We start from the raw sequence: 14,309 nt of genomic DNA on the forward strand, positions 1-14,309 counted from the left end.
TGCTCCTGCAATAAAATATTCCTGGGAATTTATAACCTCAGTGATGTCAGCACATGAAGTCAAAGTGATGACTTATTTTTATTTCTTCTTGACGTTTGAGTATTTGTAGGCTGAGAATCTCTCTTTCTATTCCCACCTCCATGCCTGGGCTTTACTTTTTCCATGGAACACAGTCTCAGAATGAATTGTTGGCTGAATCTTCAGCTGAAATTATATAGGAAGCTTCTAAGAGGTTTCACAATATGGATTTTTTTTTTGTTTTTTCGGTCAGAGTCTTCACTGTGTCGCCCAGGCTGGAGTGCAGTGGCATGATCTCAGCTCACTGTAACCTCCGTCTCCCAGGTGCAAGTGATTCTCCTGCCTCAGCTTCCCGAGTAGCTGGGATAACAGGCGCCTGCCACACAATATGGAAATCTTATGAACTGAGGCATCTATTTTCAAAATTTGACAAACAAACCAGGTCCTTAGCCTTTTAAGATAAGTCAGACAGTTGGCAGGATGCAGTGGCTCATGCCTGTAATCCCAGCACTTTGGGAGGCCGAGGCAGGCAGATCACCTGAGGTCAAGAGTTCAAGAGCAGCCTGGCCAACTTGGCGAAACCCTGTCTCTACTAAAATGTTTTTTTTTGGGGGGACGAGTCTGGCTCTGTCGCCCAGGCTGGAGTGCAGTGGTGCGATCTCTGCTCACTGCAACTCCGCCTCCCGGGTTCACGCCATTCTCCTGCCTCAGCCGCCCAGGCACCCGCCAGGACGCCCGGCTAATTTTCGTTTTATATTTTTAGTAGAGACGGGGTTTCACCATGTTAGCCAGGATGGTCTTGATCTCCTGACCTCATGATCCGCTTGCCTAGGCCTCCCAAAATGCTGGGATTACAGGCGTGAGCCACCGTGCCCGGCCTACTAAAAATATTTTTAAAAATTAGTCGGGCATGGTGGCGGGCGCCTGTAATCCCAGCTACTGGAGAGGCTGAGGCAGGAGAATCGCTTGAACCCGGGAGGCAGAGGTTGCAGTGAGCTGAGATCGCACCACTTGCACTCCAGCTTGGGCGACAGAGTGGGACTCCATCCTCCCGCCCTCCCCCCCTCCAAAAAAAAGGTAAGTCAGACAGCTGCCTTTTATTAGGGTTTAGATATAGAGGAAAAGCCTATGTAAAATAATTGGTTTTGCACTATGATTCTTTTTTTCTCTGAGACCACTTTCCAATAATTAAACTCAAGCATTGCATTGAGTACTTAGAAGGTGTACAAACTACTGTGTGAAATACTTCAGAGAGCTAATGATGAACTAAGAAATTATATCTGCCCTCAATGACAGTACACAGAGTAGATCCTTATATGACATGTCTAATAAAAATTATGGTGGTACTAACTTCTTTTACATACAGATTAAACTATTTTGTTTGATTCTATGGTCTCTTCAATGACAGTTTTTTAAAAACATTTTCCTGAACCAGAGCCCTTACCATATGCTATCCAGAAGTCTCAGCCTTTATAAAATATTTTTTCCAATTAGCTTTGCCAAAGGCTGGCTATCTTTTGCCATCAATATTTTAGGAATGCGTCCTAAACAGTATGCCCTGTTATTGGTAATTTTCCATTAAGTATGATTTCTTAAAAGTGAACTCAAAGTGGCCGGGCACGGTGGCTCACATCTGTAATCTCAGCTATTTGGGAGGCCGAGGTGGGTGGATCACAAGGTCAAGAGATCGAGACCATTCTCGCCAACCCCATCTCTACTAAAAATACAAAAATTAGCTGGGTGTAGTGGCACGCCTGTAGTTTCAGCTACTCAGGAGGCTGAGGCAGGAGAATCACTTGAACCTGGGAGGCAGAAGTTGCAGTGAGCTGAGATAGTGCCACTGCACTCCAGCTTGGTGACAGATCAAGACTCGGTCTCAAAAAAAAAAAAAAAAAAAGTGAAAACTCAGAGTGTAGTATTAGAGAGTAACTGTGTCTCTTTCTTGAGATTTAGCCTCAGTTTGATCAACATCCCTTCGAAACTATGTGTTGCTATGTGTTTTGTTTGCAAACTATGTGTTTGCTTTAGGTTCTATAAAACAGTGAAGCTAAAAATTTTAAATTATAGCTGAACGCTTTAACTTATTAGATGAAGTGGATACATATCCACCTGTCATACACATAAGAAGACAAGAAAAGTCCTTGACATAATTTTATGACTGGAATCAGAAGAAATGTAAACACATCCAAACCCATTGCCCAGTTAGTCTCAGAAAACAATCAACACATATCTTAATTACCAATCCTATATTATCAACAAGTGTCCTAAAAATCCTAAAACTAAGCCATTAGTTTCAGTTCTTATATGGCCTAAACCAAATAATGATCACTAGCCTTCAGGTTTTGGTGATCAATTTTCTGGTGAAATTATCTAAGATCCCATTGAAGTAAACTGCTTCTTTAAAATAAGTTTCATAGGATCCTTGTTTAGATTTCACTATGGTTCAGACAAAGAAAAAGTAACACTCACAGAATTGTCTTATACAAAAATCTTTCCCCCAGCTTTTATGGCCTAAAACTGTGGCTTCTCAATCAAGAATGTACCTAGGCACTTAAGATTATTAAACCAGCTTTCACAAAAATTTTAGAATAGTTTTATTTCCATCCACAAGTCATTCCATTGTACCACATGGAGAAGCACAAAAATCATTATTACTTTTCCCAACAGGGCATCGAGTGTGCTGGCATTGAAAATATAAATCCTTTTTTTTTTTTTTTGTCAACCACTAAAAATGGCTACTGTTAACTAATTGCATGCTGTGAATCAGATGATTTTTGTTAGCTCTAGCCATCGCCAGGACCTTTCAAATTAGGTATGATTATTCCTACTTTGCTGAAGCTCAAAGAGATTAAATAACTTTCTAAAGGTGACACAGTTAAGAAGTTAGCTAATTGCAAAGCTGCTGTCCTTCTACGATATATCTGAAAATTCAAAATCCTGGTATCAGGTAATCCCCAGAGTACATTACTTGTTTATCCATTCATTCAACAAATATTTAATACAGTCTATTCAGCTCAAACTGGAAACATAGTTGATTGAAATCACTGATATTTGAGATATCGTCTAAAGGTCTTGACTATTATGCTCTAATTCTCAATGATTTGTTCCTAAATCAAGTTAGGTGAACAGAGGTCAGAATAATTAGACCACGTTAGCTTAGCTTCCCAAATCATTTGTTTTCCTATTATATCTTTCTTTCTATTTGACTACATATGAGAACTGTCCATGTGATAAACATTTTGGTAGTTCCTACAAGACGATGGAGAAGGGAGGGTTCATTGTCCTCTATTTCTCTCAATATTACCTATAGAACACTGTACTTACTAAATTTTATTTGAAAACTAATGTAAATACAAATTTAGAATGTTTAGATAAATTCAAATACTTTCTTTCAAAAAAATCACACAAGTAGAACCACAGACTCTATACTTTGTCCCCTTTTTTGGTCTCAGAAGCAGCAACTGCCTCATTTTAGAGCCTTTGGATGTCTTTCATTCTCTAAGTGGTATCCAATCTCTTTTCTGAGTTTTAACTATTGTATGTTTCACGGTAGACAGGCAGCAAACAAAGAAGAAAGAAAAAATAATTGGGATGTTATGTTTCCTTACACCTTTACAGAATTCACCAAAAGAAATCAGGCAATGCTCTTCAAAGAGTAATACACTTTAGCATTCAGTATCTGTAAATACTTCTACAATAAGCAAAAAGTGGCCGGGCGCGGTGGCTCAAGCCTGTAATCCCAGCACTTTGGGAGGCCGAGACGGGCGGATCACGAGGTCAGGAGATCGAGACCATCCTGGCTAACACGGTGAAACCCCGTCTCTACTAAAAAATACAAAAATCTAGCCGGGCGAGGTGGCGAGCGCCTGTAGTCCCAGCTACTCGGGAGGCTGAGGCAGGAGAATGGCGTAAACCCGGGAGGCGGAGCTTGCAGTGAGCTGAGATCCGGCCACTGCACTCCAGCCCCAGCGACAGAGCGAGACTCCGTCTCAAAAAAAAAAAAAAAAAAGCAAAAAGTTCTCAGAAAACACTTAGAATCTGTGCACGTTTCAGAAATTTTCCTTTAGTTGTAATAGTTATGGGGAATTTAATGTAGAAAGCAGGAGAAATTAACTGCAAATTTGCCCCAGTATTAAAAAAGTACTCAAGGCACATTTTGTTAATTCTGAATATTCCACAAAGTCATCATTAATATCATTAATGTAGGAAATGGGCAAAAGAAATGTCTAACTTGGAAACACACACAGATATTGTATTAATGAAATGCATAACAGAAGTGAAAAATAGTCTTTACTGTTTTTTGTCATGGCAATACAGGATATTGTATATTTAAGTGATAAAATTTTAAATGCAGAAGAAATAAATTCACTATATTTGGAAGTTCATAAATGATTTAAAACCATGAAATGACTTGGGATACTGAGAAAGTATAAATGGACATATCCCTAATGGCCAGAAAGAATTACTGCACTTTGAAAGAAACTAAATTCACTTTATGAATTTGCTAGCAATCTCAAGTGTAGTTAAAAGCCACTCTATTTATAAAAGTTCACTAAAATTTTATTTATATTTTCCATTGAATTAGATTTCTCCCCTCTAGATAAACAGATCAGTTGTTATCAGATGCTCTACACAAAACTGCTGCATGGTCAATGGGAAAAAAAATTAAAAGTGGGAAAAGAGCATTACCACTGATAAATTAAGCTAGAAAATGATATAGAGTATTAATGTTACAAATTGTTAATAAATTATATCTATCATGTAAAATATATGTACATAAACAAGGTATGAGGGCAGGTGACTGGATTGTTGTTGGTGTCTGTCACATATATATAAATTTATTGATGTCTGCTTTATAAATTCCAGATGTGCTAAGGGATATATTTCTCCAAGCTCAGAAAAGAATATTTGATAAGGGCGGGGCACTGTGGTTCACACCCGTAATCCCAGCACTTAGGGAGGGCGAAGCAGGAGGCTCACCTGAGCCCAAGTTCCAGATCAGCCTGGTCAACATAGTGAGACTCCTGTCTCTACAAGAAAGTAATGGATAGATAGATGATAGATAGATAGATAGATAGATAGATAGATAGACAGACAGATAGACAGACAGGCTGTGGCTTGCAACTGTAGTCCCTGTTACACCGGAGGCTAAGGCGGGAGAATTGCTTGAGCCTAGGATTTTGAGGCTGCAGTGAGCTATGATCCTACCGCTGCATTCCAGCGTGGGCGACAGAACAAGAAAGAAAAGACAGATAAGAGAGAAAAGAGAGAGAGAGAGAGAAAGAGAGAGAGAGAGAGAGAAAGAAAGAAAGAAAGAAAGAAAGAAAGAAAGAAAAAAGATTTGATATAAACTCACCTGAATTAACGCACGACTGTCTTTAGAAAATACCGAATCACCTGACAGCAAAAGGGGCTCGCTTTTTCCACCGCTCTCCTGGCTGACGAGCGTGTCGGCATAGTTGGGCTGGGGTAAGATAGCGTGACTCTTGCTTGAGTCCGAGGTGAGGGAGACCTCATGGGAATAGGTCTGCAGGAAGGCCTGCACCCCGTCCACGCCCACAAAGTGCGACGCCGGCGCTCCTGTCAAGCTGACTCCTGAAGCCTGCAGCAGGCGTGACTTGTGCCAGCGCCGCAGCCTGAGCGCCAGCAACACGATGATGAAGGCCAGGAAGACGCAGGAGACCGCGGCCACCCCCACCACCAGGTACAGCGTAAGGTCTGAGGTTTCAGAATTAACTGGAGACTCGAGGCTGCCGAGGTCCGCCAGGACTTTGGGGATGCTGTTGGCCACGGCCACCGTGAGCGTGACGGTGGCCGAGAGAGGGGGCTGGCCGTGGTCCTGGACAGCCACCACGAGGCTCTGCTTGAGCGCGTCTCTGTCCAGTAGGGCTCGCGCCGTGCGCACCTCGCCCGTGTGCAGCCCCATCGCGAAGAGCCCCGGTTCGCTGGCCTTGAGCAGGCGGTAGGACAGCCAGGCGTTCTGGCCCGAGTCTCTGTCCACCGCCACCACCTTGGTCACCAGGTAGCCGGGCTCTGCGGAGCGGGGCGCCAGCTCCACGCCAGTGGAACCATCTGTGGGGACGGCGGGGTACAGGATCTCGGGCGCATTGTCGTTCTGGTCCAGCACAAACAGACTCAACGACACGTTGCTGCTGAGGGGCGGGTGCCCGTTGTCCCGCGCCATCACTTTCACTTGCAAGTCTTGCAACTGCTCGTAGTCGAAGGAGCTCAGCGCATACAGTACCCCAGAGTCGGAGTTGATGGACACGTAGGACGATAGGGGTGCCCCTTGGACAGTGTCCTCAGCCAGGGAATAAGTGATCTGAGCGTTCTCCTCACAGTCGGGGTCGTGGGCGGTCACGGAGACGAGGGAAGCTCCTCTGGGATTGTTCTCTGGGATATAAGCGGAATAGGAGGCCTGAAGGAAGACCGGCGGGTTGTCGTTGGTGTCTGCCACGTTCAGCGAGATGTGAGTTTCCGTAGATAGGGGCGGGGTTCCCCGGTCAGTGGCGGTCACTGTGATGTTGTAGCTAGGAACCTGTTCCCTATCCAAGACTATGTCTGTGACTAAACTATAGTAATTTCCGTAAGATTTTTCTAATTTAAAGGGCAGATTTCCTTGGATGAAACAGATCACCTGTCCGTTTTCCTCAGCATCTTGGTCATTTACATTTAAAAGGGCAATTAATGTCCCTCTGGGAGAGTTTTCGGGAACCGAGCTGGCGAGAGAGGTGAGGACCACCTCTGGGGCATTGTCGTTCACGTCCAGAACAGTGATCAGGACTTTGGTTCGCGCAGAATATCCTGCATTATCCATTGCTTGCACTTCCATCTGGTAGAATCCTGACTCCTCGTGATCCAACTCCCCTATTGTTGATATTGTCCCTGAATTACAATCCAGTTTGAAAACTTGGGCCGCCTTGTCGTCCACATACCGGAAGGAATACCTCACTTCCGCATTGACTCCTTCGTCAGGGTCGGTAGCGTTGACTACAAGCAGCTGAGTGCCCACGGCCAGATTCTCCGGAACGCTCGCGCGGTACTCGGGCTGGGCAAACGCTGGCGCGTTGTCATTCGCATCCAGAACCATCACGCGGATGCGCGCGGTGCCTGTGCGCACCGGATCGCCCCCGTCCGAGGCCGTAAGGACCAGGTGGTGAGCAGCCTTTTCTTCGCGGTCCAGGGCGCGTTCCAGCACCAATTCGGGATACTTACTACCGTCGGCTCCATTTTGCACGATCAGGGAGAAGTGAGTATTCGGGCTGAGCTCGTAGCTCTGGAGAGAGTTCTTCCCAATATCCGGATCCCAGGCGTGGGGTAGAGGGAACCGCATCTCAGTGGCTGCGTTTTCACTGATTTTTATTTCTAATTCACTTTCACGAAAATAAGGCGCATTGTCGTTAATGTCCCTTACTTCTACTTCTACTTCATATATTTTCACTTTATCCTCAATCAGAATGTCTAGATTTAATTGACACTTGATGGCCCACATACAGAGCTCCTCCCGGTCTATCCTGCCCGCCGTGACCAAGCTGCCGCTGCGCAGGTTCAGGGCGAAAAGCTGCGTCCTACCTCTGGGGACGATACGGACTCCGCGCTCCGCCAGCTCCCGGGGCTCCAGCCCCAGGTGCTTGGAGATGTCGCCCACCCTAGAACCTTTCTCCAGCTCTTCCGGAACTGAATAGCGTATCTGGGTGCATCTGGTCTCCCACAGAATCCCCAGGAGGATTCCCAGCAGGACCAGACCTTTGCAGTCCCGGTGCAGTCGCTCAGGAATCATTCTCATCTTCCTCCAGAATTATTTTCAATTCTACCCTTAATCACTGAAGTCAGGAGCAGTTCTTTCGCCCCTAGAATGGGACAGTTTGGAAGTCAGAGCTCCTCCGCTGTTTCCTCATAGTCCCAGAGATGGTTCATTCCTAGCTATCTGCTTTGTGCTTCAGGCGCGTGCAAGGCGAGCAGGATCTCCGCTTTTCTCTCCCCGATTGGTGAACAGCGGCGCTCAGAGTCCTAACCAATTACTGCACAATCTTGAATTTCCAGAAAGGATATTTCGTTTTTATATCTTAAATAGCTCCACCTACTGTTCTTCAAAAGGGGATGGAAATCTACAGTATTCGCTTTAGAAGAAATTTCAGTGAGCTTTTTTTTTTTTTTTCCCACCCAATGAGCTTTTTTTTTTTGTTTCCCAACGAGCTTTTAAATGAATTGGAAGTTTCTATAAACAATGATTTTAATCTTATAATTTTAGTGCATCTGCTTTGAGATTACTGTTCCCCCAATACACCTATTATGGGGGATGTCTCTTGAGGAGTTTCTCTTTTTTTGACATATCATATAATAGAATAATTTAAACTTTCTGATTCAGCTATAATTTGGGGAAAACGTTTTTAAATAGATTCCTTGAACAAACCTGAATGGAAGGATTACTTTACCAGGTTGTTGAAATTTAACGCTTAAAAATCAAATTTTCATGATAATATGGAAGACTAAAAATGAGATATGTGATTGTATACATTATCAGAATCACACTTAACAAGAACCCAAGTGAAAAAGAAACATTTATATTTTTAGCATAAAGTGGAAGTATTCCAACTTGCATTGACTGGAAATAACAGAAGTACTCCAGGATTCTATTAATACATTGTATTTCAAAAATACTAAGTGTGGAGGAAACTTAGTAAAAGAAAATTGGTAGTCCAAAGAATATTACAGACTTACCTTTTCCTGGGTAACTGACCTAATTGTAATCACTGAGAATTAGTGGTAATACTTTTGGAAGCCCATCAAAATACAGGGAAAAAAATTCTGCCTAAGAAATAACTGGCTATTGTACTTTCATGAGCATAAATATTTATACTGTAAGGATGTTTGCTAGGCATAAAATAAAATACTATATTTTAAATTAGGGAGAAATATTTAGGTAGCTGTGAGAAAAGATCAAACGCAAAATTGAGTTTTCTTGAATTATAAGAATCACAAGTAAACATAACTGAATATTATCAAATCATTACCATGTTCTTATTTTTTTAAGCTTTTTTCTCTGCCAGGCACAGTGTCAGGCAACTGTAGTCTCAGCTACTCTGGAGATTGAGGTGGGAGGATTGCCACAGCCCAAGAGTTTCAGTCCAGGCTGGGCAACATAGTGAGACCTTAATCTCAATTTTTTTTTAAAAAAAAAGCATTTTCTCCATTTTCTCATGCATTTTCCTCAAAATTTATAGTTAATGGATTAAAGAAAAAGCCTTATATATTCAAAATATTGATGTCCCAAGAAACACCCCAGGAAAAAAAATTTATCCTTCAATTAAAATATCTCAATGACAGCAGTATCATAATACCCACTTCTCACGTGTGTGTGTGTGTGTGTGTATAAAGAATGCCTCCAGGCACGGTGCAGTGGCTCACACCTGTAATCCCGGCACTTTGGGAGGCCAAGGCGGGTGGATCATGAGGTCAGAAGATCGAGACCATCCTGGCTAACAAGGTGAAACCCCGTCTCTACTAAAAATACAAAAAATTAGTGGGGTGTGGTGGCGGGTGCCTGTAGTCCCAGCTACTCAGGAGGCTGAGGCAGGAGAATGGCCAAAACCTGGGAGATGGAGCTTGCAGTGAGCCACTACACTCCAGCCTGGACCACAGAGCGAGACTCTGTCCAAAAAAAAGAAAAGTATCAGGTAAAAATGGTCAAAATACATGAAAGCTAATAATGAAGTTACTTGCCCACACAGAAAGGAACAGGAAATATTAAGAGTGGGCAAACAAACCTGAAGCAATAGTAGATATAATATGTTTAAGATTTTCTTGCCAAAATATTGGTTTGAAAATTAAACCACACCCATTTGTAAAAGAAAGACATTCATTGGAACTCAGGTGAGTAGGAGCAACAGAGTTAGAGCTTATCTTGTTATTCTCTTCAGTGAAGCTTGCTACCAGAGAAACTTCATTAGAAAGATCTTGTGGGGGGACTGTTTCTGGTGTCACGGTGAGAAAATTAAATCTTCTTTTTCTAGAATCCGAGGGAACATACAGATTGCAGGAATAAAGCAAAGTTCCCTCATTGTAGTTGGGAGAAACCCCGGTCTAGTCTTAGAACACAGGCCAGGGTGAAACCAACCCCAGTCAGAGGGGCTGGACAAGGCGACTGCCAAAATCACTGCAAGGAAGAAGAGCATAGAAATCAAGGCCAAGGCCACGACCAAGTAAATCTGCAGCTTTGCCTGGGAATCAGAGGCCACAGGACCGTCAATGAAGTCTGGCAGTGCCTTCTGCAGGCTGTCTGCGAAGACTACGTGAAGTGTAGCGGTTGCAGAGAGGGGCAGCTGTCCTCCGTAATGCACAGCAACCAGCAGGCGCTGTCGGGCCGAGTCACTGTAGCCCAAGGCACGCGCAGTGCGCACCTCGCCCGTGGGCAGCCCCAGGCTGAAGAGCCCGGGCTGGATGGCCTGCAGCAGGTGGTAGGACAGCCAATCTTTGTGTCCCAAATCTGCGTCCAACGCCGCCACCTTGGTCACCAGGTAGCCAGACTCTGCGGCGCGTGGCACCATATCGAAGACTGCGGAACCATCGGACCCCAGCGCGGGGTACAGCACCTGCCGCATATTGTCATTGAGGTCGCCCACCAACACGCGCAGGCTCACGTTGGCACTGAGCGCAGGCGAGCCCTGGTCGTGGGCCTGCAGCTTGAACTCCAAGGCGCGCAGCTGCTCGAAGGCGCGCTGTGCGAACACCACCCCGCTCTGTGCACTCACGGACACGTAGGACTACGGTGCCCGCAGCTCCAAGTCACTGGTAACAATGGAGCAGGAGACTTGGCCATTCAGCCCTAGGTCCAGGTCAGAGGCGCTGACTTGCGTGATGGAGGCTCCAGGAGGGTTGTTTTCGGCCACGTGGACCCCATAGGAGACCTGGTGGAAAACCGGAGCACTGTCGTTGACGTCACCAATGCATAGGGTGATGCTTGTGCTGGATGAGAGTGGAGGCTTGCCCCTGACAGTGGCAGTGATGGTGACCTTGTACTCCGGGGTCCCAATCCAGGGTCCCATCTGTTACAAGCTTATAGTAATTATTGGCGGAAGATTCGATTCTAAAAGGAACTCTTTTGTTTATGAGGCATGTAACCTCCCCATTTTCTCCCAAATCTTTATCATGTGTTTTGAACAGAATGATCGCCGTCCAGAGTTCTGCAACCTCAGTTACAGAACTGGACACCGAAGTAAAAACCACGTCTGGGGCGTTGTCTTCTCATCTAGGATTTCTAGTATAATTTTACATTCGCTGGTCATGTCTCCACCATCCTTTGCCTCTATGCTCATGGTGTAACTGCTATAAATTTCGAAGTCTATTAAGTCTTTGGATTTACTTTCCCCATTTTGATGGTCTAGCACAAACGTATTTCCAATATCATCTGGTAGGGATTTGAAAGAGTAGGTGATCTCTGCATTGACATCCTCATCCTGGTCAGTGGCTGTCACCTTTAGTACACAGGTGCCTGGGGGCACATTCTCTCTAAGGCTGACTTTGTATACATCCTGGCTAAAAACTGGGGCATTATCGTTGCCATCAGTGACCTCAATTTGAATTGCAGCAGTGCCAGTTAGGACTGGGTCACCCCCATCCACTGCTTTCAGGACCAGGAGATGAGAGCTCTATCGTTCCTGGTCCAGGGGCTTCTCCAGCACTAATTCTGGAGCATTCTTGCCTTCAGTCTTGTCCATCATCAGAGAGAAATGTTCATTAGAGTTGAGCTGGTAACTGTGGAGACAGTGACCCCTACATCTTCATCTATAGCAGATTCCAGGCCAAACTGAGTGCCTGGAATTGCTAGCTCATTGATTTGTAAAACAATGCTATTTTGGGGAAAATAAGGTGGATTATCATTTATATCTTCTATCATCACATTTATGTGAAAAACATTTAGAGGATTCTCTGCTACAATCTCTGAGGGTATGACACAGGATTTTGAGGACACAGTGACTCTCGATCTATTCTGTCACTCACAAGAATGTTCCCATTCTCCGTGTTCATGGTAAAGTACTGTTCCTCTGTACTAACTCTAAGGTTTCGGGTCAATAAATCCTGAACATGCAGCTCCATGTCCTCAGCAACGTTCCCCACCACCGAGCCCTGGACCGTTTCTTCTGGAATAGAGTAGCGGATCTGCTCCGAGGGCACCCCCCAGAACAAAGGCAGCAGGAAAGGGAAGAGTATTTGCTGCCGCTGGGTCCTGCTTCTCTGCTTCACCCTGTTTCCCATCCTTCCCGTGCGTTGCTGTAGTCTCCGACGTTAAGAGAAAATGTTTCACAAAGTGCTTTTAAAATATTTACTTCCACACATAGAAAATCCAATACCCCCAGTTTGAGGGCACCCCAATCCGTAAGGAATCAGGTTTGCGGGAGCAGAAAGCCCAAGTCTTGGCCTCTTTCCTTTCCGACTTTCTTCTGTGACTGAGCAGAATATAGTCCTGGTAGATCCCAGGCTCCAACTCTTGCAGCACATTGGCCAACAGCGGGGCTCTGAGTCTATTTAGAAAACTGCACCGGGAAGACTTTGCTAATTCAATAGGATTCAGAATTTAGACAGATGTGTTGGACTAATTATAGGAAACTAGACACTTTAAGAGTTTTGGTAGTGACTATTTTCCAGTGCTTACTACCAAAGAAGACTCCTTGGAGATGGGATCCTATAGAACAGTCATTAACCCAGTAAAGAGAAGTTAAACGTTTTTTTTCTTTTTTTCTTTTCTTTTCTTTTCTTTCTTTTTTTTTTTTTTTTGAGATGGAGTCTCGCTCTTTCGCCCAGGCTGGAGTGCAGTGACATGATCCCTGCTCACTGCAAGCTCTGCCTCCCAGGTTCAGGCCATTCTCCTGCCTCAGCTTCCCCAGTAGCTGGGACTACAGGTGCCCGCCACCACGCCTGGCTAATTTTTTGTATTTTTAGTAGAGACAGGGTTTCACCGTGTTAGGCAGGATGGTCTCTATTTCCTGACCTCGCGATCCACCCACCTCAGCCTCCCAAAGTGATGGGATTACAGGCATGAGCCACCGCGCCGGCCCAAGTTTGTTTTTTTCTAAGCAGAAGCAATGCACATATTGGAAGAACTAGGCAAAGTCTTCTCTCCTGATGTACAACAAAAACAATGTGGGAAAACATCCCCACCAAGTGGTATGGGAAAATTTTGACCACTATGAAATGATATGCAGTATTATTTTCAATCTGATGTGCAGATAATTTTCCTCTTAGTTTTATCAGAGAAAACTGGAGGAGCACTGAAAGCTATATAGGGCATATTCAGAATAAAGATAGCCAAACCTTTCTTATCACTTATAAAAGAGGTTTCTGAAAAGGATTATTAAGTGTTTTACACTTTAATCATAAAGAGAATATAAAGGTATAGCCTAGTAGGTTGCCTTAGGAATTTAATAACATGAAATGTGAGGGTGTTTTATTTTTATCCTCTATTTAATGGAACTATATGTTATACCTTAACAGAACTTTATCACTACCTCCAAATCAACATAACCGTCTTAATATCACATTTCAAAGCCAACGCTTCCTTTTTGTTCTCCAAGATCTTCGGTGCAAGCTCCCAGTTAGTTTAGATGAGGTTTTATAATATGGAACAATCTCCTTTTCCCAGCCAAATACCTCATATCCTTTTTATTTAGTTCCAGTCAAAGTACAATGCCTTACGTCCATTTTCTCAGTTTGGAATTCCACAAGTATAAATCTTATCCCTAGATGCTGAAAATACCCCAACATTTTTCTTGACTTCAAGGCAAATGTAGGCATCTGTTGGAAGACTTGCCTTTCCTACAGTTGAAATTATTTTTTGTGCAAGCCCCAGATAGTCAGTTTACAACTAATGACATAAGGTAAATTCCTAAATGAGAAAAATAAACTTGAAAGGGAACATAAATACACAAGTAATTTGGGGCAAATACCTAGAAGTGATGCGAGAGTGTTAAGTGAATTGATTATGGAAATGATTCCTGTGATGAAAAACCCTAGCTAAGTCTCTTTTCCTCATTTGACTTTCCTAGACATTGCTTCAGATAACATGTATGTCAGGCAACTATTAAGCTTCAGTAACAAGTTGGACTGAATAAAAGAACTGAATGTACTATTTGCCATAAGAAAGACTTTATAAAGGAAAGAAAGAAGGAATCTATGACTCCCAAGTACACTGAAAATGAACAAAAAATAGCCAGAAGGATACTAGCTAAATCAGTTTCATTAAAGTCCAAATACCTTCCATCTATTTATATATTCACAAACTATTCTATTTGAAT

General features: G+C 43.7%; 1 protein-coding gene and 1 pseudogene across 15 annotated transcripts in view; both read right to left on the reverse strand.

Annotated features, from left to right (window-relative positions):
- Positions 1-14,309, reverse strand: part of LOC117065702 (protocadherin gamma-C4) — a 181,706-nt gene that overhangs the window by 81,439 nt on the left and 85,958 nt on the right. The window contains exon 1 of one of the 15 annotated variants that reach the window (XM_033180871.1): positions 5,375-8,405. The exons of the other annotated variants lie outside the window; for them this stretch is intronic. Coding sequence (XP_033036762.1) covers positions 5,375-7,804 — 2,430 coding nt within the window. The 5' untranslated portion in view covers positions 7,805-8,405. Of the gene's footprint in view, positions 1-5,374; positions 8,406-14,309 lie in introns of those variants that run through there. 15 annotated transcript variants of the gene reach the window in all.
- On the reverse strand, positions 9,701-12,848 carry LOC117065703 (annotated as a pseudogene).

The sequence above is a fragment of the Trachypithecus francoisi genome, unplaced genomic scaffold (assembly GCF_009764315.1).
Source record: "Trachypithecus francoisi isolate TF-2019V2 unplaced genomic scaffold, Tfra_2.0 Lachesis_group2, whole genome shotgun sequence".
Lineage (NCBI taxonomy): Eukaryota > Metazoa > Chordata > Mammalia > Primates > Cercopithecidae > Trachypithecus > Trachypithecus francoisi.